This window comes from Heteronotia binoei, chromosome 1 (assembly GCF_032191835.1).
Source record: "Heteronotia binoei isolate CCM8104 ecotype False Entrance Well chromosome 1, APGP_CSIRO_Hbin_v1, whole genome shotgun sequence".
In the NCBI taxonomy this organism is placed as follows: domain Eukaryota; kingdom Metazoa; phylum Chordata; class Lepidosauria; order Squamata; family Gekkonidae; genus Heteronotia; species Heteronotia binoei.
This window is the reverse complement of record NC_083223.1, coordinates 32,193,602-32,221,579: the sequence shown is the minus strand read 5'-3', so window position 1 is coordinate 32,221,579 and position 27,978 is coordinate 32,193,602. Positions and strand designations below refer to the sequence as shown.

The window sequence follows — 27,978 nt, the reverse complement described above, 5'->3', positions numbered from 1 at the left end:
TTCTACCTCTTCCTTCTGTTCTTTTTCTCATTTTTTCTGTCTTTTTATTTTATTCTGTCTTCCTTTCCTTTTTCTTTCTCACACTCCTTTCTCCTCATCTTTTCCTACCATTCTTTCATTCTTTCTGTCTCTTTCTTTTTCTTTCATTTTGTTTGTTTATCTTCCTTTCTTCCAGCTACACAATAATCTCCCCCCCCAAAAAATATTTTTCTAGAGCCCATTGTATTTCTTCCTACGATGGGCTTTACTGCTAGTTTTGGTATAAAACTTTATGGCACAGTAGAGTTTTATACAAAAATGCTAGAGCATCCCCATGCGATGTGCCCAGCACGATTATGTCATTTCCAGGTGACGTCATCACACTGCATGCATGAAGGAGGTGCGAGGGAAGTCCGCCCCCCCCCCCCTGCAGCTTGGTAGGACCTGGCAACCCTCGTTTAATGCCATGTAGGAATTAGACTTGAGCAGTAGCAATAAGGACCAACACAAATTCCAGGATATAAGCTTTTGAAAGTCAAAGCTCTGTTAGGCACAGGGGCTAGTGCTTTTTAAAACATATGACTTCAGAAGGTTGCTGTGTTAGTCTGCAGCAGAACAGTTAGATTTGAGTCCAGTAGCATCTTAGAGACCAACGAGAGTTTCAGGATAGATTCCAGTGGGTACCCACGTTGGTCCGAAGCAATAGAACAAAGGCTGAAGAGTCTGGTGGCAGCTTTAAGACCAACAAAGTTTAATTCAGGGTGTAAGTTTTTCTATCTGAAGAAGTGTGCATGCACACAAAAGCTTATACCCACAATTAAAAATTGTTGGTCTTAAAGTTGCCACTGAACTCAAACTTAGTTCAAGAGTTTTGGGGTATAAGCTTTTAAGAGTCATAGCTTCCTTTGTCAGACAGAATAGAGTACAAATGTAGATGAGAGAAGGCAGAAAGGGTAGAGTTGCAGGTCTGGGTTGGAAAATACCTGAAGACTTTGGGGGTGGAGCTGGGAGAGGGGGTAGGGTTTGGGGAGGGGAGGGGAGGGGAGGGGCCTCAGCATGGTACAATGTCAAGGTTCCACCCTTCAAAGCAGCCATTTGCTCCAAGGGAGCTGATCTCCGCCTGCTGGAGATCAGTTGTAAAAGCGGGAGATCTCGAGGCCCCACCAGGAGGCTGGCGATCCTATAGCTTGTGAAAAATACAAATGCACATTTTAATCAGCTTGGTTAGAGCAGAGGGGAAATGCCTGGAGGCAGAAAACTGGCATCTGTAGAGAGATTTTTAAAAATGATGGATGGTTTTCTCATTTTTTAAAGAAACACGCATTGGATGCGTATTTTTTGATCGAGTGCTTTTAAAATGAAACAAAAGGAAAAGGCGGCTTACTTTTTAAGATTGATTTTGGTTTTTCATAAAAGACCCCTGACACCAAGCCAGATCCCTCCCCCTCGGCCAGGGCCCTGTCGAAGAGGATGCGCTCCTCTCTGCGCCCTTGCCGCTCCTTTCTTGCCTTACAAGGCTTCGCGAGGGGCGCCCCCTCCTCCTCTCCAGGTCTAGCAGGGGGCGGAGCTCCCCACGCTGGGCTTTGGGACCCGCCTGGCCCTTCCCCCTTTTCTCCTCCTGCGGGTGAGAGCGGAGCGCCACGGCGGAGCAGCAGCGGCGGCAGCAGCAGAGGGGCGGGGAGCTGCCGGGGGCTCCGTTCTTGGGCCAGCCGCCGCCGCCTCGCTTTGCCGCTTCCATGCGGGTCTGGTCCAGATCCAAGACAGCAGGTCAGTAGGCACCGGGGTGAAGGGCGCGCAGGGCGGATCCCGGTCCCGGGCGCCAGTTTCCCGGCCCCAGGACAGCGAGGCTGCATGGCAGGGACTGGGAGGGGCAGCGCTGCCCGCCTCACTTCGAAGCAGGAAAAGAGGGTGGGTTCGCTTCTCCCCCCCCCCCCCTTCTTGCCGGGCTTCACCCCCACCCCCCTTTGGGGGATGGGGCGCGGGGGACAGGAGGGAGCAAACTTCCCACCAAGTCTGGCGTGGCGGGCAGGTTGGCACTGTGTGTTGGCATCGGAGCCCACCGGAGAGAGGCTGTGACATTATTGTTGCTGCTATTGTTGTTGTTACTACTACTACTATTATTACTGCTGCTATTATTTAAAGTTTATATCCCGCCCTTCCCAAAATGGGCTCAGGGCAGGTAACATCAAACTGCATAACATTTGTAACCGGTTAATATACAGGTAACACAGCTGAACAATTAAAAGATGGCAACAAGGATAGAGCAAATTCCCCCACTCCCTGCATTTCACCTCAGTTGACAGCCGCCTGCAAGACTCCTGCTTGGTTTTCTTACCAAGCGCTTCTAACAATGCACTTTCCCTTCAGGGAGGAGGCTCTCAAAAATGGGGTGGGGGGACTAGCACCCAACACTCCTGACTGTGCGAGAGAGATTCTTCTTCATTACATGGCCCTTTGGCATCATTTTGCTTGGATAGGTCACATCTTCCTACCAGTTTTGCTAGGTTCTGTCCTCTCAGCTTCCTCTCTGGGCTTTGGATGAGGATCAATATATTGGACTTCTTTAATTGATTTCCTGTTTGTGAAGAAATGCAGGGGCATCTAAGTGCCAGCATTTTTCTTTCCCGAACCAGTCTGAATGACCAAGGCACTGCTAATTCCCCTGCCTATCCAGAGCAATGCAACAAGGCACATTACCAACTGCCCAGTACCATCTCCCTCTCCATTTCATTGTTTCCCAGTTGAGCTAGCCATGAGAACTATCCCTTGGTGATTAGCCATTTATTTACATACAACCTCTTCAGCAGGCTCTCTGGAAGGTTGCCAACTTCTCAGCCAGCCACTGCACTTCTGCCTTTAACCGCAGCATGAAATGCAGATGGGAGTAGGTGAGTTTGCTCATCAGCCTACTATGAAAAGCTTCACTGGCTGATTTCTGCACGTCAAGCAGCTGCTAAAGACACATGAACAAACCAGGCTGGTTTTTTGTTTTGTTTTTTGTTTCCAAGTCACTGGGCAGTCCTAGGTGGGGGTATGCATCAGCAGCAGGGTGAGAGAGGCTGTTCCTGACTAATACTTCCTGTCCCACTACTGTGACAGCAACATGTGCCTCATCCAGGGTTAGATTCAATAACCTTGGCCTAACTCAGTCCTTCGCACTCTCCTTTCTCCTTCTTTCTTCCTCACATGAAGCTTCTTTGTATTACTGAGTCAGACCACTGGCCTATCAAGATCAATGTTGTCTGCTCTGGCTGGCAGCAGCTCCCCAGGGTCTCTGGAAGGTGTTTCATACATACCACCTTTTCACTGGAGATGATGGGGCTTGAACCTGGAACCTTCTGCAGGCAAAGCAGAGTCCGCTCTACCACGGAGTCATGGACTCTACCTCAACTGTGTATGTGTGTGTTAACTGCCGTCAAGTGGCTTCTGACTGATGGTGGCTCTATGACTGAATGACCTCCAGAATGTCCTATCAGCAACAGCCTTGCTGAGGTCTTGCAACCTGAGGACCATGGCTTTCTTGACTGAGTCAGTCCATCCACCTCATGTTGGGTCTTCCTCTTTTTTTGCTGCCTTTAACTTTTCCTAGCATTATTGTCTTTTCCAGTGACTCCTGGACTTCTCATAATGTAACCTAAGTACAGTAAGCCTAAGTCTAGTCATTTTAGCTTCTAGGGAGAGTTCTGGCTTGGTTTTTATCTAGAACCCATTTATTTGTCTTTTTTGGGAATCCATGGTATCTGTAATACTCTCCTCCCACACCACATTTCAAATGAATTAACTCCCTCAACTGATGCCCACAAAGACTGGCCTGCTGAACATATTCAATCTAGCATCCTTTGCTGCATTCTCCTCTCCACCCTAATGTAGAAGGTGTAGGTTGCCTGTTTTTCTGTGATCTTATTATATGTATTGTTGGCTAAATGGCTTTATTTGCTGGGTTTGAGCCTCTGGGGAAAACTGTTTATGAGAAATCTTAAATAACATTTAATGTTTTCTGCTCTCCTCAACCCCAATTGCTTCTGAATCTCTGCAGCTACCTTTGGGAAGAGACAAAAGATCGAGGAGAGTGAAAGAACTTTCTGCCACATTTTTAATATACAAGAATCGAACACAATGGCTCTTAGGGAAGCTTTTGTTGGACTGCGGCATTATTGGGACTAGAGACCTTGAATATTTCCTCACCAATCTTCTTCTAATCCAAGCAGCACACAAAGAATTGGGTCCCCCCAGGCACCTCTTTGCTGCCATTAATAGCTATGACTGGGAAGATGGCATCTAGTCTTACTTGTACTGGAGTGGTCTGGGCATTTTTTTCTTTCCTCTGTGCTGGTGTTTCCTGCGTGGGGTTCTTCATGCCTTACTGGCTGCTGGGATCTCAGCTGGAGAAGACAGTGTCATTTGGCACTTTCCGGAGGTGCTCCTACCCGGTACGAGACGAGAGCCGTCAGATCACCGTGATGGTGGAGCAGTGTGGACGCTACGCCTCTTTCCAGGCCATTCCAAGTGTGGAGTGGAGGATCTGCACAGTTGTGACAGGCTTGGGCTGTGGTCTTCTCCTTCTGGTGGCCCTTACAGCACTCATGGGATGCTGTGTGACTGAGCTTATCTCCAGGGCTGTGGGCAGGGTTGCTGGAGGCATCCAATTCTTGGGAGGTGAGTAATTGCAAACTTTTGACCCTGGAAGCCACTTCCTGCCCCTCTGGATGCACAGTAGTCTGTTGTTCTCTCTCTACTTGCTCGGTTGTTTTTTGAGGATCAAATTATATGCTCACATTAAATTTTCTGCTAGATTTTGCACTTGCCGCACATTATAAATATATTGAGAAAGAAAAATAATGGCCAAAAAATGACATGGCTAGAACAATCAGCTGTGGCGTCAGTTCCTTAAAGTGTTGGCATATGGTTTCTGAATTTCCATAAGAACAAGTTTCCCTCTTCACAGTACTCTGTTGCAGTGGTCAGCTGCTGCGATAGGCTGGGGCCTCAGGTGCATCATGAACCCCTGTAGGGCTGGGTTTTTTATTTTGCTTTTTTGGGGAGAAGGTGGAAGGTCTGTGTTGCTAGCGTTTATTCATAGAGAACAAGAGTGCCATATCTTCTGCTTCTCTTTGCATGCATGCTCAGAAGAACAGCAGGACAGTAAGAAAAGGTCACTCGGTGGAACAGAGTATTCCTCCATGGCTCTGACCCTTGGCTTGTTCCTCACCATGATACACCTCCTGGTTTTCAGCTTTTGTTTCCTGTCCCAGTTCTTTTTGTTTCCTGCCCTCAGTCCCAGCTTTGAAACCAGTGAGATCATAATTCTGGCTGGTTCTCTTCCTGTCATATGGCTCTAATATTGTATACCGTACTTGCAGCTCCTTGGGTCTGGAGTCTAGAAGGGCTTGAAAACTACGAGTCTGTGGTATGTTACATTGACACTATGCGTTTTGGAGGGGAAACTGCTTCAGAGTTACAGTGTTCAACTCTGTCATATACCCCTATTACATGCAGAGAAAAGTATTTGAGTCCCCATCCAGTTTTAATGTTTACTTGGAAGTAAGTCCAAATGATTTTAGTGAGACTTATTCACTAATCAGTATATTCAGGATTGCAGTCCTTATACTTTGAGAGTGAATCCCACACAAATTGCTCCCTCTCCCTTAAATTGCCACAAAAGCCTATTAAATCTTTTCAGTTCTGTACTCACTTTACCATCCCTGACCATATGGTTTTAATTTTAGCTTTTCCAGTGTTGTGGCAGCAATCCTTCCTTCTTTGTGTTTTTCTCCCTTAAATATTCTTCCACACACACACACCTCCCTCTGCCACTGCTATTAAGGAAAGAAACACTAGATCTATGAAAACGTCCATTTCTTCTGTTCTTATGAAAGCTGGTCTTGTGCAGAAATCTTGAGGTGCATTTGCAGTCATAGTGCAGGGGAAATTGGCATGAGCTTGTCAAGAGCTGCTGTGTTACCTGTTTTCTCAGGACACTTAAAATATATATAGTCCAACCCCCCACCCCCACCCCAATCTCTGTGTTGGTGGAACCACAGAGTTCTGGTAAATAAAACCTCCATTCAGCAAGTATCGGTGCACTCAGATCCCTTCCCCAGCTGATTAAAATGTGTAAGGAGGCTCTGGCGCTTCATGAGTTTTTATCATTGCTCTGTGCTTGAGTACTAGCCTTAGTTATGCATGGCAGATTTTATTCCCATTAGATGTAAAAGGGTACCATTTTTAGAGTTTTCTCTGAGCTGCTTGTGTGTCTGATTTCAACTGTTCAGTTCACAGAAAGGTGCCCTAACATTTTTCTGCATCTGTGATTGACAGTCATTACAGTTATTACAATTAGAGGTTAGAGTCAAGCTCTTATGGGACAGTAGCATTGTAGTCTAATCCTTCAGCCAGCCCTACTAGTTCTGAAGTTATCTTTTCTGGACAAACAGGAAGCCTAGAGACATTCTCTTTAAAAAGGCACTGGAATTCAAAGGCTGTGTCAATGCAACTGTGACATTCTTATCACTAAATCATCCATTTTATTGCATAATTTGTTTTGCTTCACAAGAATTAAGGGACCTGCAATTCTGGTTAGTCAGTATAGTAGCTCATAAATAAATCTAGCATGTGGTTTGTTTTGTTTATGTGGACTTACACATTGTGGGAGGCATTCCCCCACCTCCAGTTGCCCTGTTCACTAAATAGATGGGCAACTCAGCCTTAGAGCCCAGTTAAGATGGCTGCTGTTAAGTGCAATTATGCAAATTAGTCAGTATCCTGTGCTTCTTCCTTGGCAAACTAACAGGGTTATGAGAATAACAACTGTATCAGCTGTGTCGGGTCCCACAGAGACACTGTTAAATGCAGAGGTGCCCTTTGCTTGGGCCACTGCCCACAAACACCAATAACAACAGTAGAATGAAAAGCACCAATCAGTATGCAGTACTGTAAAGATCTTGGCAAGATGATGCTTTACCCATCACTCCCGTATGCATTAGGCAAAGGAACAAAAGCCCTATGGTAGGATTTGGGAGACACAGCTTTGAACCATGAGTCATTTTTCTGGCTTCACAACATGGAACAGTATAAAGAAATGAACTTCAGTACAAAATTTATGCAAGCGTGATTGTACATAAGATACACACTATTCCCAATTGCATTGTACCAGTGGGAACTTGCAAAGAATTGTGATCAGAGTAGCAAAAGGGAAGGGATTTCTTCAGCATCTTGTGGAAGTATTACAGCTACTCTAAAAGAGAGAGAGAGAGAGAGGGCACCAAAATAGCAGAATGTGTTGGTTTCCTTTCATGTCCATTGACACCAATGTATAAAGCAAACTATATAGGTTTTTTCACAGTTATTCTGCAAAGAGAGGTGTGATTTGAATCAGGAAAATTGTATTGATGCTACTTTAAAAAAATTAAACTGGAAGTTTTTTAGTTTAATCTTAAAAAAAAAAAAAGGTAAAGGTGCAAGCACCAGTCATTTCCGACTCTGGGGTGACATTGCACCACAGTGTTTTCACAGCAGACTTTTTACGGGGTGGTTTGCCATTGTCTTCCCCAGTCATCTACACTTTCCCCCCAGCAAGCCAGGTATTCATTTTACCGACCTCGGATGGGTGGAAGGCTGAGTCAACCTGGAGCCAGCTACCTGAACCCAGCTCCCACCGGGATCGAACTCAGGTCATGAGCAGAGCTTAGGACTATGGTGCTGCAGCTTTACCACTCTGCGCCACGGGGCTCTTTAGTCTAATCTAGGCATAGCTTAATCATTAATGCATTCTAAAAGTAACCAGTCAAAATACAGATTGAGTACCTCTATCACATGTTTAATATAACTAAGGAAATTATTAAAAATATAGTCAATCTTTAGAAATAAGTATTGTTTTGGTGTCTCCCTCTCTGCTTTTGATGATTGCTTGAGACAGAGGCAGCAGGAGGGACCATAAGGGCAGATCTGACAGGTGTTCCTACTGAAGAGGATTGTCCCTGTAGGTGATATCGTGCACAGTGCTTCCACTTTTGATGATGATGATGATATTGGATTTATATCTAGCCCTATACTCTGAATCTCAGAGTCTCAGAGCGGTCACAATCTCCTCTACCTCCCCCCCCAACAGACACCCTGTGAGGTAGGTGGGGCTGAGAAAGCTTTTTACAGCAGCTGCCCTTTCAAGGACAACTCCTATGAAAGCTATGGCTGACCCAAGGCCATTCCAGCAGGTGCAAATGGAGGCGTGGGGAATCAAATCCAGTTCTCCCAGATAAGAGTCCGCGCACTTAACCACTACATCAAACTGGTTCTCCCACCAATTACTGTACTTGCTAGATTATGTATTAGCAAAAGCTATTCCTATTTACTTTCTAGTGTGTGTCTTCTGCTCTGCTGCTGTGTTGCTGGTCTGCTGGGGCAATGGTTTAGGCTTACTCTGAGAAGGCAGGCACTGCAGATTGGGATGGAGGCATACATTTTGCCCTCCTCCCCCTGAAGTAGGCAGCATGCCTCTAGGAAATATTAACATGAATCCTGCTCCTCCACTGAGCAAAGTTTAAACCCTTTCTGCAGCCTAATAAGCCTTTTTCCAGCTTAAGCAGCTCTTTCCTTCCTGAAGTTGGATGCATGCCATTTTGTTTGTATTCTCTGGAAGACAAGGCACTGCAGACATGGAGGCACAGACTAGCCTGTGCTGTGTTCCCCCCTCTCTTCTGCACTGACTGGCCATGCACTTGTATCAAAGAAAGGCAAATGTTACTTGGAATATTTGGAAGGCAGGCAGACATGCTGCAGCAGAGTAAATTGAGGAAATATCGAATAGAGGCAAATACTTCCCTGCTGCTTCTCACCCTTGAGAGGCAGGACGAAACCGGATGAAATGCAAGAGATCTGTGATAAGGATGGATCTGAAATATCTCTGTGTGAGTGTCTTTAATTCATATAAGAGCAGTGCATTGTTTCTTCAGTACAGATCACCCACTCCCACAGCTCCTATTAGTCCCAGCAAAGAAAAATGGCAAGCAGTTTCCTTGTTGTTCAGTCACAGTCAAATCTGACTCTTTGCAGCCCCATGGACCAAGTCATGCCAGGCCCTCCTGTCTTCCACCATCCTCCGAAGTTTGCTGAGATTCATGTTAAGTTACATTAGTAACGCTGTCCAGCCATCTCATCTCTTGCCGTCCCCTTCTTCTTTTGCCTCCTTTCTTTCCCAGCATCAGGATCTTCTCCAGTGAGTGCTCCCTTCTCACTTGGTGGCCAAAGTATTTGAGCTTCAGCTTCAGCATCTGACCTTCCAGGGAACAGTCAGGGTTGATTTCCCTTAGGACTGACTGATTTTACCTTCTTGCAGTCCAAGGGACTCTCAAGATTCTTCTCCAACACCACAGTTTCCTAGTCATATGTAAAGAAGGCTGAAGGGGTGTATGTGTGTGAGTAAGAAATATGAACAGGTATAATAAAGTCAATGAAGATTTAATTTTTAAAAAAGAGTTCAAAGAACAAATATGCGTATGAAGAGGAAACTTCTATTGTAGTATAGCTCTAGTTATGTGCAACTCTTTCCATTGTGGACACATTGGTCTTGGGTGGTGAGTTTCAACTTCCAGAGGTACAGTGAATAGAAGAAGAAGAAGAAGAATTGCAGATTTATACCCCGCCCTTCTCCCTGAATCAGAGACTCAGAGCGGCTTACAATCTCCTATGTCTTCTCCCCCCACAAAAGACACCCTGTGAGGTGGGTGGGGCTGAGAGGGCTCTCACAGCAGCTGCCCTTTCAAGAACAACTCCTGAGATAGCTATGGCTAACCCAAGGCCATTCCAGCAGGTGTAAGTGGAGGAGTGGGGAATCAAACCCGGTTCTCCCAGATAAGAGTCCGCCCACTTAACCACTACACCAAACTGGCTCTGCATTTTTTCCCCTTTCCCAGTAACTACAATTTTTGTCTGGGGATTTGTCGCTGGCTGCTTTGAACAGTTCTCTAGAGAGATGACCTATAAATTCCTTAAATAAAAATAAATGAAAAATTCCAAAACAGAGGGGAAAAACAAATGCATGGTTAGGAATCCTACTGTGCAATCCTAACCAGAGTTATATCCTTCTAGGCTCAGTGACTCCAATAGACATAGAAGGGTGTGACTCTACTTAGGATGGTATTGTAGGGTCCAGACTACTTCATATGATTTATAATGATTGAGTCTCTCTCCATACAGCCATGCAGTAGCTGGAGGGAACAGCTTTTTAAAATGTTCCCCATGGTGGGGGAAGGAGCCTTCCAGCTGTGCTGTTTTTCCAAGCTGAAATGGTCCTGAGAGGGATTATTTGCTCCAGTTTGGCGCTGTATGTACACCGTTCCATGCTCCAAAATGGGGCAAATAACTTCCCTCCCTGGGCTGTTTCAGCTAGAGAAGATGGTGTCAGGAGGAAGCAAGAGCCTCTTCTCCCCCGTGTCCCATGTGTCTTGAGCCAAGTTGTGCCCTTTATACTTTTAAAAAGCTGTTCCCCACAGCGGCTGTTGGGCTGCAAGAAAAGCTAGGCCTACATGTTAAAAATCACATTGGTAGTTTTGCCCCATTGTTACTTGGAAATAAACTAACATCAGTTGATCAAGCCACTTATGTTCATGACAAATTAGAGTTAGATTGAAGACTTGACACCATGCAAGGCAAGGAGAGAAGGAGCCTGCAATTAACTTGGCTTGTGCCCATCACAAGCAAACCCCAGTTTGGCTGTGATGTGTGAATTGTGCCATCTCTGTTTTGTCAAGCAAGACTTTCCAGGAGTTGCTTGGCTGAGTTGCCATCCTTCAAAGTCACACTTTGTGCAGCTTTGGGAATGCACTGGCTGTGTGAACAAATAACTGTGTTATGGTTAGCTCCCATGGTAACCAACACTATAGTCCCTTGTGAGGCACTGCCTTCACTCACAAGCCTGTTCACCTCACGTAGGCTCTCTGGATAGATCCTTGTCTGAGACCCCAGAGAGTTACACAAGGAAAGCCTTTAATGTAGTTAGTTGGAAGGGGGAGTAGGAGGGTGTTTGAGAAAGAGAAATATGGATGCTTTCCTACAAGCAGTTGCTGCCAACTTGCTAGTTTTTATATTCTCTTGATCTTTCCAGCTGAGGCAGTGTGGGTGGGTGAAGGAAACCTTTCAGAGTTGTTTCCCATGACCTCTTAGTGAAGCATTTGAATTCCTTATTTATTCCACCTCTGTTCCTCATACATGACCCATTCTGTTTCCTTACCTCACATATGTGATTCTTTCTCCCCAGGTATGCCTTCCGGCTTGTTCCTTCCCTTCAGATCCTTTGTTTCCCAACCATCTCTCATCCCAGTGTGTGCCCTCTTACCTTGCACCCTGTGTGCACCTCACTATTCCCCCATGTATCCCAGTCCTTGTAGTCGGTTCTTCCTTTAATGTGGTTGTATGCTCCATTCCCCAAATATTCTTATCCCAAGCCTGAATGGAAATAACAGCATGTGAAGAGTTAGCAACAATTAATGTGAAAACTAAGATGGTTGTTATCCTGAGGACTGAATGATATACTTCATGGAAGAACTGTGATAAGATGTTTTGACATTTTTAATGCTACAAAAAAGTAAAGGGGGATTTGGCTTGGAGCCACTGTACAGGGGAAGGGTTTTAGTCTTTTGCGCTCTGCTCTGTTTTGCTTATTCTCCCTAGCTGTTCTTTGGGCTGGATATGGAAAGAAGACAGGCCAAGTTATTATGCTTGCTTTTCTTCCCTATATGAGAGAATACAAGTCTCTCTCTCCCTCTCTCTTTCCCACACTCCCCTTGCTACTTGTCATGGAGAATTCATCAAGGAAAGTAATCCACCTATCCCAGCACTGAGAACCTAATCCACAGGTAAACAACACAAGCCGGTCCCCATGTGGAAAACACCAATAGTAGGTTGACTGGGGGATGAGAATAAGAGAAGGAAGTTGGAGAGAAGAGGGGCTATTGGGGCTACCAGGAAAGGGAAAGTGAGACCCTCCCCATAAGTCCTTGTGCCCCTCCCCCCAGTAATATATGTAGAAATGCCAGCCATTTTTATGAGGAAAACTGCATGTCAGGTATAAACAGTTTTTCAGTTTCTGGACTTCACTAGTAATGCATGTTTCTTGTGCTGCTTTGGTATGAAATTTTCAGCTTTTGGATGACTTAGAAGTATCTTACCTATTTTGTGATAACCTGATTTTCCTGGTTTTGAGGTCTTTCCTTCAGCTTTTAGTAATCAGAGTATCTTGTACTACAAAGTACCAAATTTTAGGGCTCTGGCTCATCAAGAAGTATGCTAACAGCTTCAACATATGAGTGATTTAGTTATTTTCAAGCATCTTTATATCAAAACGTATTTAAAGATTCATAGATGCATGTATATTAGGGTGTTATTGGACACCAGCACCTCTGTCATTCACAGTTGCCAAGGTCAATTGAACTGTTGTAGCCTAACATTGTGTTCTATGTGGATTGACTTTTGAAAGTGTATGTGTGATACTGGAATACTTTACAAAATACACATAATTTACCAAATTGTGACTGCTTTATGTAAAAATCTCCTACTTTTAGACTTTACTCATAATCCAGCTGTCTTGACCTACATGTGAACAAAATGCCAGCTTTTGAGCTAACATGGAAATGGCTTAACCATTCTGGACTACAATTCTTGCCTCATTTTGAGAGAGTGATGCATGAAAGATGTATTCTTTGCAGTCTCTTTCAGCCAGTAGGCTATCTCAGGCTGTGTGTGTACCAAATGTATTCATGATGCAGAAGTATTATTTATTTTATTGTATACATTTACTGCAGTGCAATCCAGAACATGTTTACTCACAAGTGAAGAACCATTGAGTTTAGCTCTTCCCTAGTATGTGTGCTTACAATTGCAGCTTTAGCTGCTTTCAATTAAAAAGCACTCTTACAGCAAGTTAAAAAATAAAAATGTGTTCATGTTAGTTAACATTTTTTAACAGACTCAAATGGAATGACTTTTCAGTATATGAAAGAGGACTGTTTTCTTTACTCAAATGAGGGAAGAACCATATTTGCTTTTCAGTCAGTGAAGAAAAGAACAGGCTGCTGCAGAGAAGATGGCTACACCATTCAGCAGGTGGAGGAAAGCCTTAAGCAATGGGAGGAAGACCTTGGGAAATGATCATTAGTTTGAGAGCAGAGGTGCTACAGCTATGCCAGTGTTGTCATCTGTGAAATGTTATGAAATATTTAATATTTTTATGTTCTAGGAAGTAATATATGGTACACCTTTCACTATAATGCCTTCTTGCAGTCAATTGCCGTGCCTTGATATCAAAATAGAGGGGGGAAGTCTTACCATTCCAACCCTGCACCCCAATTGTAGGCAAGAGCCGTGTATGCAGGCCTCAGATTCAGTGGGAGCTCAACGGAGCACAGCTCCTGAACCTTTCTGAGAGTTCCGCCTTCTCCTTTTGAGAGTTCCACCTCCTTGTCCATTGAATAGTATGTGCAGCTGCATAACAATCCCTGGATGAGCTCCACCACCTATTTTTCTACAAAATGATCCCTGCGTATATGCATTGTCCCCTTGTATTACCTTGGGACCATTCTTGACTCAGAGAACAGTGTTGCGTGCTGCATGCAAGCCCTTGGTCTCAAAAGCCAGTCATTTGCTTGGCTGAAGTGGCAGTGCCCCCTATAGTATCTGCAGCACCTTCACCCAGTCTTCTCAAAGGGAAGATTAAGAAAGATTGAGTGGGAGTGCTGCAGATTCTGTAGGGGGCACCACTCCTGTGCCCCCCTGTTGGCTACAGCCCTTTCAGTTACCAGAGAGTACCATCACCACAAAAGAAAGCCTCCTAGTTTTACTGGTGATGATTATGGCCTAACTGGTTGCCATGAGTCAGCTGGGACTTGACGGGGTGGGGGAGGCTTATCTGATAGTTGTATTTGGAACTTCTCTCCCAGATTGCATTACAGTTTGCAGAACAAAGAATCCCCCCCTCCTTTTATGTCCCTTGTTTGCTTGTGTTCATTTGTAGCTATTTGTTCCGCAGCCGTCTGTGATGCATCTGCTGGAGTAGGTGGATCAAATGGCCTGAGAGCCAGTGTGGTTAGAGCATTAGACTGTACCTCAGGTACTAATCTAATGCTCTAACCACACTGGCTCTCAAGCTATTTGATCCACCTACTCCAGCAGATGCATCACAGAAGGCTGTGGAACAAATAGCTACAAATGAACACAAGCCACAAATGAACAATGGAAGCTAGGTGGACCAATTACTCTCTCTCAATGTAACCTATGAAACAAGGTTGTTGTGAGGATAATATAAAGTCATGATCTTTCACAGTTCAGATCAGATCTGGGAACAGGGGACTTTCTATGTACACAGTTTTCCCAATCTCAGATCAGTTCCCTGGTTTAGGACTCCCCCCCCCCCACCTTATTGTGCCCTCTCTCTCAACAGCACACCATTACCAAGTAGAAAGCAGCTTGTGTATTTAGGGGTGTTTAGAAATCAGCTAATTGAATAACAAAATTCTTCTTTATGCTTGCTGTGGAAGAAGGTTATTATCTACGAGGTGAGAAGCAGAACAGAATCTGCATCTCTTTTCCAGAGCTTTGTCTCTTCTGCTGCTGTTTGGTAGAAGGGTGAGACTGAATCAGCAAACAGCTGGTATGAAGAAATCACTTGATAGGAAGTATGCAGGACACAGTTTAATGTATTTGAAAAATGAAAGTTTAAAAGGAGTTGTAAATGTATATGACTCATCAGTGATTTAAAACACATGGATAGTCATGGTGGATTACTAATAAATTTTTATGTGTTCTTATTCTGGGCAACAGCATGGGTCATCTATAAAACATGCATGCTTGAAAGTTTGAAAATGTAGGTGTCTTTGCTGAAATAATCTTCATGCAATACATGGCATGTTTTCCCTTGACCAAAGCATTTTAAGCTCATATGTACCCATCATGACTGACTTATGATGATCCCATGGAGTTTTCAAGGCAGAAGAAGCTCAGAGGTGGTTTGCCATTGCCTGCCTCTGCATAGTGACCCTGGACTTCTTTGGTGTTCTCCCATCCAAATACTAACCAGGGTTGACTCTGCTTATCTTCTGTGATCTAACAAGATTAAGCTAACCTGAGTTTATTCATATCACTATCAATGTTCCCTCTAAGCTGTGGTGTGTTGTGAGCAGAAAATCTACTTCATGAGCTACTAGCATAGAAATTGTGAGTGAGCCTACTTCACAAGGTTGTTAGATCAAGGTGGGCAACTGTATTGGTCTGAATCAGTAGAACTAAATTAGAGTCCAATGGCATCTTTAAGACCAACAAAGTTTTATTCAGGGTGTGAGCTTTCACGTGCATGCACACAATTGGAGATGGATGTGTCCTTATATAATGAGATATGGCAAACCCATTCCACTATATTGGTAGACCTGGTCCCCGGAGAACAGGTCTGCCTGCCCCAGTGCAGTATGTTGGTAGACCTGGCCTCTGGAGAATAGGTCTCCCTTTTCCAGTCCACCCTGTTGATAGATCTGGCCTTGGATTGTCATCCTGCACTGAGCCTTAGAAAACATACCAGCACTTGTGTGTTGGGAGGCACTCCTTCAGTCTGCTTTGAGTTTTTTTAGCTCAATATAACAACCAGCATTACAGGTCAAGTATAAGAGAGGTGGAACAATCACTGCCAGAAGCCTGCCTAACCTAACAAGCAAGAAGTTGCTTAAATATTTTCAACCTGCCCAAACTACTTATTTATTCAAATATTTATATCCCACTTTTCCCTGTGACTCAAGGCAGCTTACAAATCACACTGAAAAGCATAATAGGGGTGTGCAAAACAAATCATTTTTTCCAGCTCCATTGTTGTCTACGAGGGTTTTTATAGTCAATAGCCCCGTAGGCTATAATGGAGAATCAAACCTGGAGTATCTGGAGTTTGAGGGAGGGGGCTGTTTTTTTGAGGTAGAAGCACCAAATTTGCCGAATAGCCGCTGTTCCTTCTTCCTTTTTTTTTTCTTTCTTTTTTAAAAAAACCCCTCAAGTTTGAAAAAGATTGGACCAGGCAATCCAATTTTATGGCCCCCAGAAGGAGGTGCCCCTATCCTCAGTTGTTTCCAGTGGAGGGGAAAATTCCTTCTAGTGGGCTGAGCTCAAAATGCCTGCGCTGGCATCTAAAAATCCAACCCCCTACACCAGTGCCCCCTAGCACAGTTTAGAGGGAGCTTTGAATGTAGTCTCATGCTTATTTTTGCCATTCCATGAACATTCAGGATTTTTGTTGTTTAGTTGCACAGTCAAGTCCGACTCTTTGCAACCCCATGGACAAAGTCACGCCAGGCCCTCCTGTCTTCCACATTTCTCCGAAGTCTGCTCAAATTTGTGTTTGTTACACCAGTAACGCTGTCCAGCCATCTCATCTTTTGCCGTCCCCTTCTTCTTTTGCCTTCTGTCTTTCCCAGCATCAGGATCTTCTCCAGGGAGTGCTCCCTTCTCATTTGGTGGCCAAAGTATTTGAGCTTCAGCTTCAGCATCTGACCTTATAGAGAACAGTCTGGGTTGATTTCCCTTAGGGCTGACTGATTTGATCTTCTTGCCTACATTCTTATTCAGAAATGCAGGATTACGTCTCCTCAGATGCCTCTGTATCTTTCCAATCTTTGACCCTCTGTATATGCTGTCAAGTTTTTTCTGGTTTGGTTTTAACCTTTTAAACCCCCAAAATGGGTGGGTTGCCAAGTTCCATATAAAACTACCTATACGCTGAAATTTTTTTTATCAAGGGCTCTTTTAGTGTGCTGCAGAAGTACAGCACAAGATGTAGCCTTCAGTTCCTTCCATAGCCAGGAGGAAGTTCCTTTTGCCTAAGGAGATGTCCTCCAGTTGTGGGTCTGCCTTCAATGAAAGAGGCACTTATCAGAGGAAGGCTTCCAACTAATTAGTGGTGTGGTATTATGCAGACAACAGGGAGGAAAGGGGTACGGTACAGCCTGATCTTGTCGCTTCTTGGAAGCTAAGCAGGGTGGGTACTTGGATGGGAGGAAGGTAATGGCAAGCCACGTCTACTTCTTGCTTGCTCGAAAGCCCTGTCCAGGGGCCACCATAAGTCAGTTGCAACTTGATGGCACTTACATAAATATTGAGTTTCCAGCTCAACATTTGGAAGAACTTCCTGACCGTTAGAGTGGTTCCTCAATGGAACAGGCTTCCTCGGGAGGTTGTGGGCTCTCCTTCCTTGGAGGTTTTTAAACAGAGACTAGATGGCCATCTGACAGCAATGAGGATCCTGTGAATTTAGGGGGAGGTATTTGTGAGTTTCCTGCATTGTGCAGGGGGTTGGACTAGATGACGCTAGAGGTCCCTTCCAGCTCTGTGATTCAATGACAGACTAGTAGTAAGACTTAGGAACCAAGGTCAGCTTGGCTTGCTCCTTTCCATCTGTCACTTAGGTACATTTTAGATACATTCCATTTGACGCAACGATTCTTAATTCTTGTCCTTCAATACACCTGTGTGGGTTCGTTACTCAGAATCTGTTTTTGGACCTTTCATTTGTATTTTACATTCAGGGATTTGATCACAGATGGGATATAAGTATTGGGGTGGATTTGACTGTTGTACAAGAAGCTTTCCTCCAAAGAAGAAGAAGAAGGAACAGTTGGTTTTTATACTCGCACTTTTCACTACCCAGAGGGGTCTCAGAACTGCTTACAGTCGCCTTCCCTGCCTTTCTCCACAACAGGCCCCTTGTGAGGTAGGTGGGGCTGAGAGATTTCTGAGAGAACTGTGACCGACCAAAGGTCACCCAGCTGGCTTCATGTGGAGGAGTAAGGAATCAAACCCAGTTCTCCAGATTAGAGTCTGCTGCACTTGCTCTCTAAGAGGCCTTCTTTTAATTTAAGTGACTCTGTCCAATGGAAGATCCACTTAACTTGAGAGAAGGCGTCAGACTTAAACCAGAAGGAAAGGTAGGCTATAAATGTTTTAATAAATGTTGTTCAGTAGAGTGGTAGGATATAGTCAGAACCCATCCCATAAATACAAATATATAACTGAAAGATGGCGTATGATGGTCTAAGACTACAGAACCTCTAGTGCATTACAAACCTGTGCCTGCAAAACCATCTGGCTATGAGTTTTATCCTATGTGTTCTCCAAGGAAAGCAAGGCAGTTACAGGATTCCCTCCTCCATTTTACTTTTACAACAACATTGTGAAGTTGGTTTTGTGAGGAACACCATTTGGCTCAAGTAAGCTTCATGGCTTCATTTGAATTCAGGTCTTCCAGTCATAGTCCAGTATACTAACCATTACATTATTCATTATCTTTAAAATAAAATATTGATTACTTAATGAACTGACATGCCACTTCCTGAATTTAAAATGGTAGGTGGATCTTCTGTGGCAATTCACACTGTTCAGGACTAGGGAAACGGAAGAGAATATGAAAATGCTCTTGTTTGTATTACAAATGACTGGGTTTTATCTGTCTGCTATGCATGAGGAATGTGTGGATTAACTCCTGCAGACAACTCCACATGAGCTGCCCTTCAGGACAGTGTTATTCAGAAACAGCAGCTAATGTAGAGTGCCACGGCCTGTTTCCTGATGGAACTTATAAAACCTGTTTTGCAGCAATTGCATTAGTTCTCCAGATTCCTGTGAGAATTCAAAGGGTATTTATTGGTTTATAGAACTCTAAAAGGACTTGAGCTTGGCGTATCTGAGATAGTGCTCTCTCCTCTTGCTTTTTGAAGTCTTACATCAAGATCTGTCTGTTGTGTGAGCTCTGCTAGAAGAAAGGTCCCCAACCTTTTTGAGCCTGCAGATACATTTGAAATTCTGACACAGTGTGATAAGCACAGCTACAAAGTGGCTGCCACAGGAGAAGACAGCCATAAAATAGCTGTCACACCTTACCTGCAGTAACACAGTGAAGATACCTATGCTCTGGTGGCAGCTGCTGCTAAAGCAACATTTTAAAAACCCTGCATAGCCAATTAAATTTATAGCGGCCAATCAGAAGCTTTGGTGAGCAAAAGCCCAACTTGGCTTTCCTACTTTCTAAAAACACTGAGAAGGTTAGGGTTGCCAGGTCCGATGTCTGCAATGATGGGGAGTGGGAGAGAACTTTTTGGGTATGGGGCAGATCAACATAACATGCTGACATGTGAAAGTGATGCCATTGTGTCGGGGACGTTGCACAGTGATGCTCTTGTTTTGGGGCAAAACTCCTTTGTAAAATTGGCATCAAACCATAGAGTTTTGCTCCCAAACCAGAGTGTCACCATGCAACATGCCAGACGCTGTGACCACTTCCATGTGATATCAGGGCGTCAGGGAATGTCATACAGTGAAGTCGCTTTTGGGGAATGGGGTCTCGCCTGCTGGCTAGCAGCAAGCAGAAGCCTCCCAAATGGGGGATTGAACTGGGAATGGCAACCCTAGGAAAGGTGTTGGTGGACACCATGGCACCCATGGGCAGCATTCCGAGGACTCCTGTGCTAGGAACCAGGGCACAAAATGACATCCTCATCTTTATAGCCTTGTTCTTGTGGACTTCTCTTTGAACTTCCAGGATTTCAAGTTTTGAGAGAGTGTTTGTTTTAAAAAAGGAATTTCGAATGAAATTATTCAGCTGTGCAGTGACTGTTTTATTGTATTCTCAGGCTGAGTTATTTAGTGTTGGCTTTTTGTACTTTCTTCTGTACAGAAGATGTTTTAATTAGCCAAGTTGACTGTAATTTGAGAAAAGCAAAGTATTAAATGTAACCTTTATTATGAGTTTAATGAGCTACCAGATCTGTAGCAACCACTTTTGTTATAAAGCATCTTTATGAACAATGGTCACATGGGAAGTAATTATTAGCAATTGTGGAATCTTTAATCATCACTTTGATAGTCACTAAGCAAGGGTCTTTACAGGGTCCTAACATTCATTTTGCAGGAAGTACAACTCATTTAATAGTAGCTTTAGTGCCAGCGGGCCTTTTTACAACATTTTCAATTCAGCAATTACTGGCACAGCCTTCATCCTCTGCTGGAACCGCTTGTGTTATTTGCAAATTCATGAATGCATAGTACCGAATTAATTCTTGCTTTCTTGGGCCCCTGCTGCTCAGAAATGATTGTTTCAATAATAAAGAGTTGTGATCTGATACATACAGCTGCATCTAAACAGCAGATCAGATAATAGCTGGGTCATTTCCTTCCCCAGGCTAGGGATTCTTGCCAAGTACAGTGTGTGATTCCAACAGCGCTGGAAGTTTCCCCATCTAGATGGAACTAAATTTTTCATGAGACTTCAGGCCAATTTGCCTAATGGAAAAAGAATTCCTTGTCATTTCCTAAGCTTGCATGCAGTAATAAAATAAAAATAGTGTTTAGTAGGATCGATCTGGAAAGATAGGCAGAACACCTCAGACACTAAAAGATGCCAGAGATGGAAAAATGGCTTGGCCTTGTAAACTGCAAATTGTAAGGGTTCCAGTACTGACTTTGGAAATTCCTGGTGATTTGTAGGATGCTGCCTGCCGTGGGTGGAGTTTGCTGAGGGGAGGGAGTTCACTGGAGAGGTGATACCATAGAGACCACCGTCTGAAGCTGCCATTTCCTCCAAGTGAATGGATCTTAGGGAGAGGGAAGGGCAGAGATGGGGGAAATGATAGAGTTTTGGGGGGACCCTAGAGTATCGTGCTGTCATTTCTGGGATTGTGCTGGAAGTGACATCACACTGTTGGCATGATGATTCTTCTGCTCCCCTTGCGAAGTGGTATCAGGGACAGTTGGAGATCTCCCACATCGATGGAAGACCTGGTAAGACTACTGTGAGATCAGATGTTATTCTGGGAGAAGTCCTGACCCCACCTAGGGCTGCCAGACCCTGCCCCCCCCCCAGCAGAGGTGGTGGTCCCCCACCATCAGGCATCCCCACCCTGCCTGGAGGACAAGCAGGCTATGAGGTTTTCAGAGGCACAAGTTGGGACCAGCTCGGGTCCCTGTGAAGCTCACAGAGTCTCAGGTTGAGCCTGAAGAAACAAGTGGCAGAGTAGGGAAGATGCTGAGGAAAGTTCCTGCATGGAGCAGAGACGTGACTTAAGAGGGAAGAAGGGGAACAGCCAATGGGAGGGGGCCAACAGGGGAAGGATAGATTAAAGGATAGAAGGGGGACAAATCTGGAGGTCAAGAAGGAGAAGAGTTGGGCACAAGAAGGCTCTGATGGGGAGGAGGTGGGATAAAGTGCAGAAACCTCCACCCCTCTCCTGTTCTGAGATCTCCTGGGGCCCTTGGGCTTCAAGCTAAACATGGCAGTCAGCATCGGGATCCAATGATGACACTACATCACTTCCAAAGTGACCTGGAAGTGATCCCATCCCATTGGTGATGTTGGGGTGATGCTCTGGTATTTGGTCAAAAACTCCATAACAGAACATAAGAGAAGCCATGTTGTATCAGGTCAATGACCCATCCAGTCCAACACAAAAAAAGCAGGTGCCATCAGGACTTGGAGGTCCACCAGTGGGGCCAGGACACTACAAACCCTCCCACTGTTGCCCTCTCCTGAGCACCAAGAATACAGCATCACTGCCCCTGAAAGTTCCATCTATACTCCGTGGCTGAATAGCCACTGACGGGCCTCTGCTCCGTATGTTTATCCAATTCTCTCTTGAAGCCATCTATGCATGTAGCTGCCACCACCTTCTGTGGCAGTGAATTCTATGTGTTAATCACCCTTTGGGTGAAGAAGTACTTCCTTTTATCCATTTTAACCCAATTGCTGAGCAGTTTCATTGAGCGTCCACGAGTTCTTGTATTGTGAGAAAGGGGAAAAAGTACTTCTTTCTGTACCTTCTCTATCCCATAGAAGCCAAATTTACCATAGAGTTTTTGCCCAAACACCAGAGCATCACCCCAACATCACTGTGTGATGTCACTTCTAGGTCACTTTGGAGTTGACATAAACAGGCTGCTGCTACAACGTTGGCTGGGCCTCCCTCCCACTCCTGGTAGGTCCTTCCGCCATCCTCTGCCAGTTGCCAGAAGGGACCTGGCAACCCAAGGCCCACCTGGAGGTTGACAACCTTCCATGTAACTGAGACAAGCAACATAGTTTACCAAGTTTATAAAATAGCTTTCCATGCCTTGTGTATGTGCACAGAGGCATAAAGGCCGAGAGGCTGACTCCTAGGACTGCCAGATTTCCCAACCCTGTAATGCAGTAATCTGTTTTGAGGAATAATCTGTGGGTTTGTAATGCAAGCTGGATATACAGTTTATCCAGTTCTAAGCTTCCACCTTGAAAATCCATCTAAACTGCCTAAATTCCTTAGCTGCTCAAAGACAAAAACAGGCTGTAAGGTATTTTCCTTGAACACATTTTTCTAATTTGCTTCTTAAAATTCTGCTTGATGAAGACAGAGCAGAGTTAAGCCCTTGAATGCAAATGTCCAGTTCTTCCTCAGTTCTGAATTTGTACTTATAAATTCAATATCTTGTTTAGATAAAGTAAACTGTAGTTCACAGTTAATTCTCTCCCCTCTCCAAGTATCAAGTACCCTTCATGAAATCCTTTGGGGATCTTTTGTTACTATGTTTGTTTTGGATTTCTAGCAAAAATGTCAGCTCATTCTTTTCTCCATTCCTTTGCCATGATTTGTTAGCCCTTCATCAGTAAGTAGTTGCATCAACAAGGAATAGGCATCTGGTAAACAGATTGTTCTCAATTTTCCAGGGACATAGTCTGGAATCTCACATTTGTAGGCATACCTCACATTCTTCCCAAGCCTTGACTGCCATGAAGTCCCAGAGGGAGAACTGTGTCACAACTGTGTTTGCAGAATACAAAATAGTACCTGCGACAGGAAAAAAATCAGCATATTTATCCATGTGATAGTGAATAGATGAGCTGTTAACTTTTCTGGAATTTCTTGCAAGGACGGTGCATATTATGCTCATTCTTTAAAAAAATAATAAAAACTTGTGGCGGAACCGGCCCGATTCTGCCTTCAGACCCGGTCCCGTCAACTCCCTATTGAGTCGCCAGCTCCTGGAGGGAGCTATTTCTTTTCCTGCCACTTGGGCTCGCTGCCACCACCTGCTCAGTCTAGGGGTTCAGATTGAGAGGAACAGGACTCCCAATCCCCCTCTCCAGCTATGAGGCCAGGCCTCAAGGCCCTCTGCCACCCAGTACTTGGGTGTCACAGAGACCACAGCTCTTCTTCGGGGAACCCCTGGAGGATTGGCACCTTATCCAACTGCATGCCTTCCCCCTTCCCCGGGGCCCCCTTCTTAAAGCAGCGTGGTCTAAAGCAGTTGGGGATCTATGTGGTACAGAGTTTGACTGCCAGCATTCAAAACAGCAAAAATATTTAATTAGAAAAAGAAAAATAGAACAAAACAAAAACAGTTGCCTGTAAAAGGTTAGCACAGCACAGCACCCGCACAGCAAACAGCATGACAAAGAAAAGGTGGTTATAAACGCATCCTACTGTCCCTGGTCTAAACTTGCCCTGCTTTGTGTATGACTTACTTGGTCTGACTGCCTGGGGGCCTCCTTTTCCTGAGTAGGCCTATCCCACAGTCAGGAGCCCCCATGCTCACAACCTCCTCCTTTGAGCGCCAGCTGAGGACTGCCTTTCTTCCTGATTAACTCAAATGCAAAGGACAAAAGAACTTCCTGCCGCTCTAGGAAGCTTTCCCCCTAGAGTTGCTGGTTTGGCTCTGGAAGGGAGGGGGGGTTGGAGGGAGGCTAGGCCAAAGCCTGCTTAGCAGTTTCATGTTCCCTCCCAACTAAGATGGCGTTTCTCCACAAAACTCATTGGTGGCATAATATAGACTAGCAATCTATCAGCAGTCATGCCTCAAAGTGGCATTTTCTGTTTTTGTTTATATCCTGCTTTTTTCCACTTTGGGACTCAAAGCAGCTTTTAGAAATATCATTTTTTTCACAACAGTCCTTCAAGGTAAGCCAAGCTGAGAATTTGTGACTGGCCCAAGGTGACTCAGCAAGCTATTATGTCAGAAGTGCAAATTCAAACCTAGGTCGCCTGGGGTCCTAGTCTGCCACTTAATCCACTACACCGCCCTGGCTCTCAATAATCAAAGCGTTTAGTAGGCTCAGCATCGGATCTTGTCTTCGGTCCAAAGTAAATACTGAACTTTAAACACAGGTTAGTCTTCCTTCCTATTTAAATGGAAAGTTGGTGGTCTACTGAAGTTTGGAGGATTTGGATACCATTTCCTAATCTCAGTCTCCTAATGCATTATGCCATAATGAGAGGCAATGTGGTAAAGTGGTTAGAGTTTTGGACCACAGAGACCCAGGTTTGGTGTTTTTGTTGTTGTTTTTTACTGTTTTCTTTTGTTTTTTATCTCTACAGGCCTGTTGATTGGTTCTGGTTGTGCTCTTTATCCTCTGGGCTGGGACAGTGAAGAAGTCAGGCAGGCCTGTGGCAATCTTTCCAACCAGTTTGAACTGGGTAAGCGACTGCTCCTGTTCTTCAGAGATCCTGTCATTGTGCTTTGCAGATGGTCAGTGCTCTTACAGCACAGCTGGAAGTAGGGAAGAACTTGTACAAAATTGTAAGCATCTGGAAGGATGTTGTACTGCAGATTTTTATATTGTAGAGGTCTAAAATAGAGATATACTTCATCAGCCAAAGCAGCCCATTCTGCCTTTCCAGAAGATCAGGCTTTTGTAGAATCCTTTCTGGCCTGCCATTTGCCCTTGCTTAATTTAAAGCCTTATAAAGTGACTGCTTAAAGTGATGCACTAGATAGGCCAAACACCCCGCCATCCAATGCCCAATACAGACACCATTAGGAAGCTAGAGCTGATTTCTAGTTCCTCATTTGTAGTTCTTCCTTAAAGAAGTAAGATGCCACCTAATAGACTTTTGAATCAGATCACTCCACAAGCCATGCTAGAGGGATACCTGGGTATTCTGAAGTTATACAGCTGATTTAGGTTGCTGGTAGAATATATTAGGGTCTTTATATGGGAAGGAACTTAAGCATGTTCTTAATTCTCCTTTTGGAAGTTAATGGAATTTCAAGGTCCTTATATTCAGACTGTACCAGAGCCATTGTTTCAAACAAAATGTTTGTTTCAAACAAAATTCGTTCCCAGCCCACCCCAAATGATGACACACTTTGTGGCTGACCTAGTGCCCTTCAGGACATTACAGAATTCACCACTTGATCGTGCTTCACACTGTTGCTCCAAATTATTACATGTGGTGCTTCAAAAAACACATTTCCACTGAAGTAGGTGTTGGAAAAGAACTATCATAGATAATAGTTTTATTAACCTGCTTTAACCCATTGCACTTATTACATCCTGTTTGTAGTTTTCTTCTGCATTAGCCATCTCAGGCACATTCTGGAGAGGGCGGGGTATGTGTAACATAAGTAGAATTCACTAACAGCATTGTCCTTTCATGGCTATTTGACTCGCCCACAGGCACTTGTGAAATTGGCTGGGCTTATTACTGCACTGGAGGAGGTGCTGCTGCTGCGATGCTGATCTGCACTTGGCTGGCCTGTTTTTCAGGCAAGAAACAGAAACAGTATCCTTATTGAAGCAAGAAGGGGACCCAGAAAGCAAGCAAACCAGTTTAGGGAACAGCAGAAAAATGAAATGAGTGTGCCACTTGGAAAGTTGCTTTCGCTCTTCCTTGTAGTTGGACCTAAACAAAATGATGAAGTTGGAATTGATGTGTGATGCTGTGAATGGGGGTGGAGGTGTCTCCCTATCTTAACAATATAAACCAGGTTTCATGCAAGGCGCAGTGTCCTATTCCCAGCAGATTTTGGTTGAGTACTATCTCCTATCTGGTAAAAAAAAGTGACTTTGAGCAAATTATCAATTGTGAAAGGGTTAAAAAAATACCACGTTGGAGGACCAGAACGCAGCCTTTTAAAAGGCTATTTCCACAGCTCTGTGAGGTGAGGATGGATCAGGATGGTGTTTCTTAACAGCTGGTACTCATTTGGATGTAAGCACTGATTTTCTTGGAGCAATGAGCAAGACCACTTTGTGGCTGGAGCGAGACCACTTTGCAGCTGGAGTGGTTGTTGCATTCAGCTAGAGGGCACCTATTTTTAGACCTTTAAGTATTAGCCTTTTAAGGTTTTCCAAGCTGATGTGTTGGCCCAATTTGTAGTTGAAACACAAAAGAGCTGAAAAGCTCCCTTAGTATGAGATTTCTGAAAAGCACATCTGCATATTTTTGCACAGACACTTTCCCTTTCCCAATATGTAACAGCCTTGCAGAGGTGTATGAAGACTGAATAGCTTACAAACAATTTGACTACTCTTTGACTATCTTACCCTCCATGCACCTTCAGCTGTAACTAGCTAAAGCTCACCCTGGAAGGCATTGTTACTCAGGCAAAAGGTCACGGCCAAAAGAGTCTTTTCATCCTCCATTTAGAAGCACAGAAATCCACAAAAACAATCTTCCATTCACATCTGCACACACCAACTTCTCCTTTATTACACAAAGCATACAGGGTTGACATTATGCACAAATGCACATCATGGTAACCCCCCAACCACTTTGTTTTGCACAAAAAGAGATACAAATGCCACCTTCTCTTTCGGAATGGCAGGAGGGCTCAAACAACTGTTCCGCACACTTACGTGAAACATGTAGTTTGGCCCACGTCTTTGCAGTCTTGTGACACATGGCATTCAGAAATTCATTCTTCTCTTCTCCCTCCATAGACATACACAGACAGTTCCTCCTCAAAGCACACTTTCTCCCTCCGTACAAATGCAGCACCATAGTCAGATTTCTCACTGTCCCTTTTCTACCCCCTTCCATCACAGTTCCCACCCTGCTCTCTCTGCCCCTTGCAAACTTCTCTTCAGTCTTTACGTTCACTCCAGGGAGAAGCACCATAGAGCATCTTGCTTCCGATTTCCTTCATAATGTGGCTTTGGGCATTTACCTGAATCAGTAACAGAAGAAACACTCCTGCTGATTTCTAGAGTTGCCAACCTCCAGGTGGTGGCTGGAGATCTCTTGGGAAAAAATGGCTGCTTTGGATGGTGGACTGTAGGGCATTATATGCCGCTGAGGTCCCTCCTCTTTCCAAACCCTGCCCTCCACAGGCTGCGCCCACTAGATCTCCAGGTACTTCCAAAGCAGGTGTTGGCAACCCTGGCTGATTTCTCAGATGCCACTTCTGGTCTCCTGTGAAGGGGAGAGGAACTGGGCACCATTGCCCACAGGAAGTTCTCCTTTGCATGGATAGACTATTCATCTTCTCATTGCACAAGACCCAATAATGGCCACAGGGGATGTGTGAGCAACTCCTGTTAATTCTGTCTCTGCTGCAGGTGAATGCCTGAAGTGTTCCAGACACACAAGCACTGTGGAACAGAGCAATTACAATGAAAACTCTGTGCACTTCTTTTTCTTAATTATTTTTGGTATTTGCTAGAAGATTTGAATTGCAGTATTAAACCACCTTTTTAAAACTAAACCTAACATGCCACTTTTTTCAGTATTTTGTATAATCTTTGTACACGTTCTCAAATGTTATTATTGGCCTATTCAGACCTATATAAATTTTTATTCAGTGTTTTTTCAAGATTATTACAAAAATGCAATATTTTATTCAGCATATGTAGCCTTTTTAGATAGAGTACTCTTGTGAAGGGCAGTTGTGCCCACTGAAACTTCTTATACGTGCGGTACAGTAGAATATTAGTATTTATGCAAGAGCAAACCGCTTCCAGATTTTGTTACTAATACCATTAAGTCATTGTTGTTGCATTGTGCTGTATTGTTTTTGTTGTTTTTAATATTCATCTTTGTATTGCAATATAAACTGTACTATTGTTTGTATCTTAGAATCAGTATAAATGTCTTTATGATACTTCCAGAGCACTGTTTTCATTCACTTTTTAAAATGTTAATAGCTGGTGATTCTGCCTTTTCCCAAGTATGCCTGTCTTCAGAGTGGAGGTATCCTCATGCAGACCAAGAAGTTCCCACAGGAGTGGGAGCCACA

At 44.2% G+C, this 27,978-nt stretch overlaps 1 protein-coding gene across 1 annotated transcript; it reads left to right on the top strand.

Moving 5' to 3' along the window:
- Positions 1-1,616: 1,616 nt before the first annotated feature.
- LHFPL6 (LHFPL tetraspan subfamily member 6) lies at positions 1,617-27,843 on the top strand. Its single transcript, XM_060233128.1, has 4 exons — positions 1,617-1,746; positions 4,016-4,635; positions 24,336-24,434; positions 25,418-27,843. The coding sequence occupies exons 2-4, from the start codon at positions 4,239-4,241 to the stop codon at positions 25,534-25,536; spliced, it is 615 nt and encodes a 204-aa protein (XP_060089111.1). The 5' UTR covers positions 1,617-1,746; positions 4,016-4,238; the 3' UTR covers positions 25,537-27,843.
- Positions 27,844-27,978: the final 135 nt, after the last annotated feature.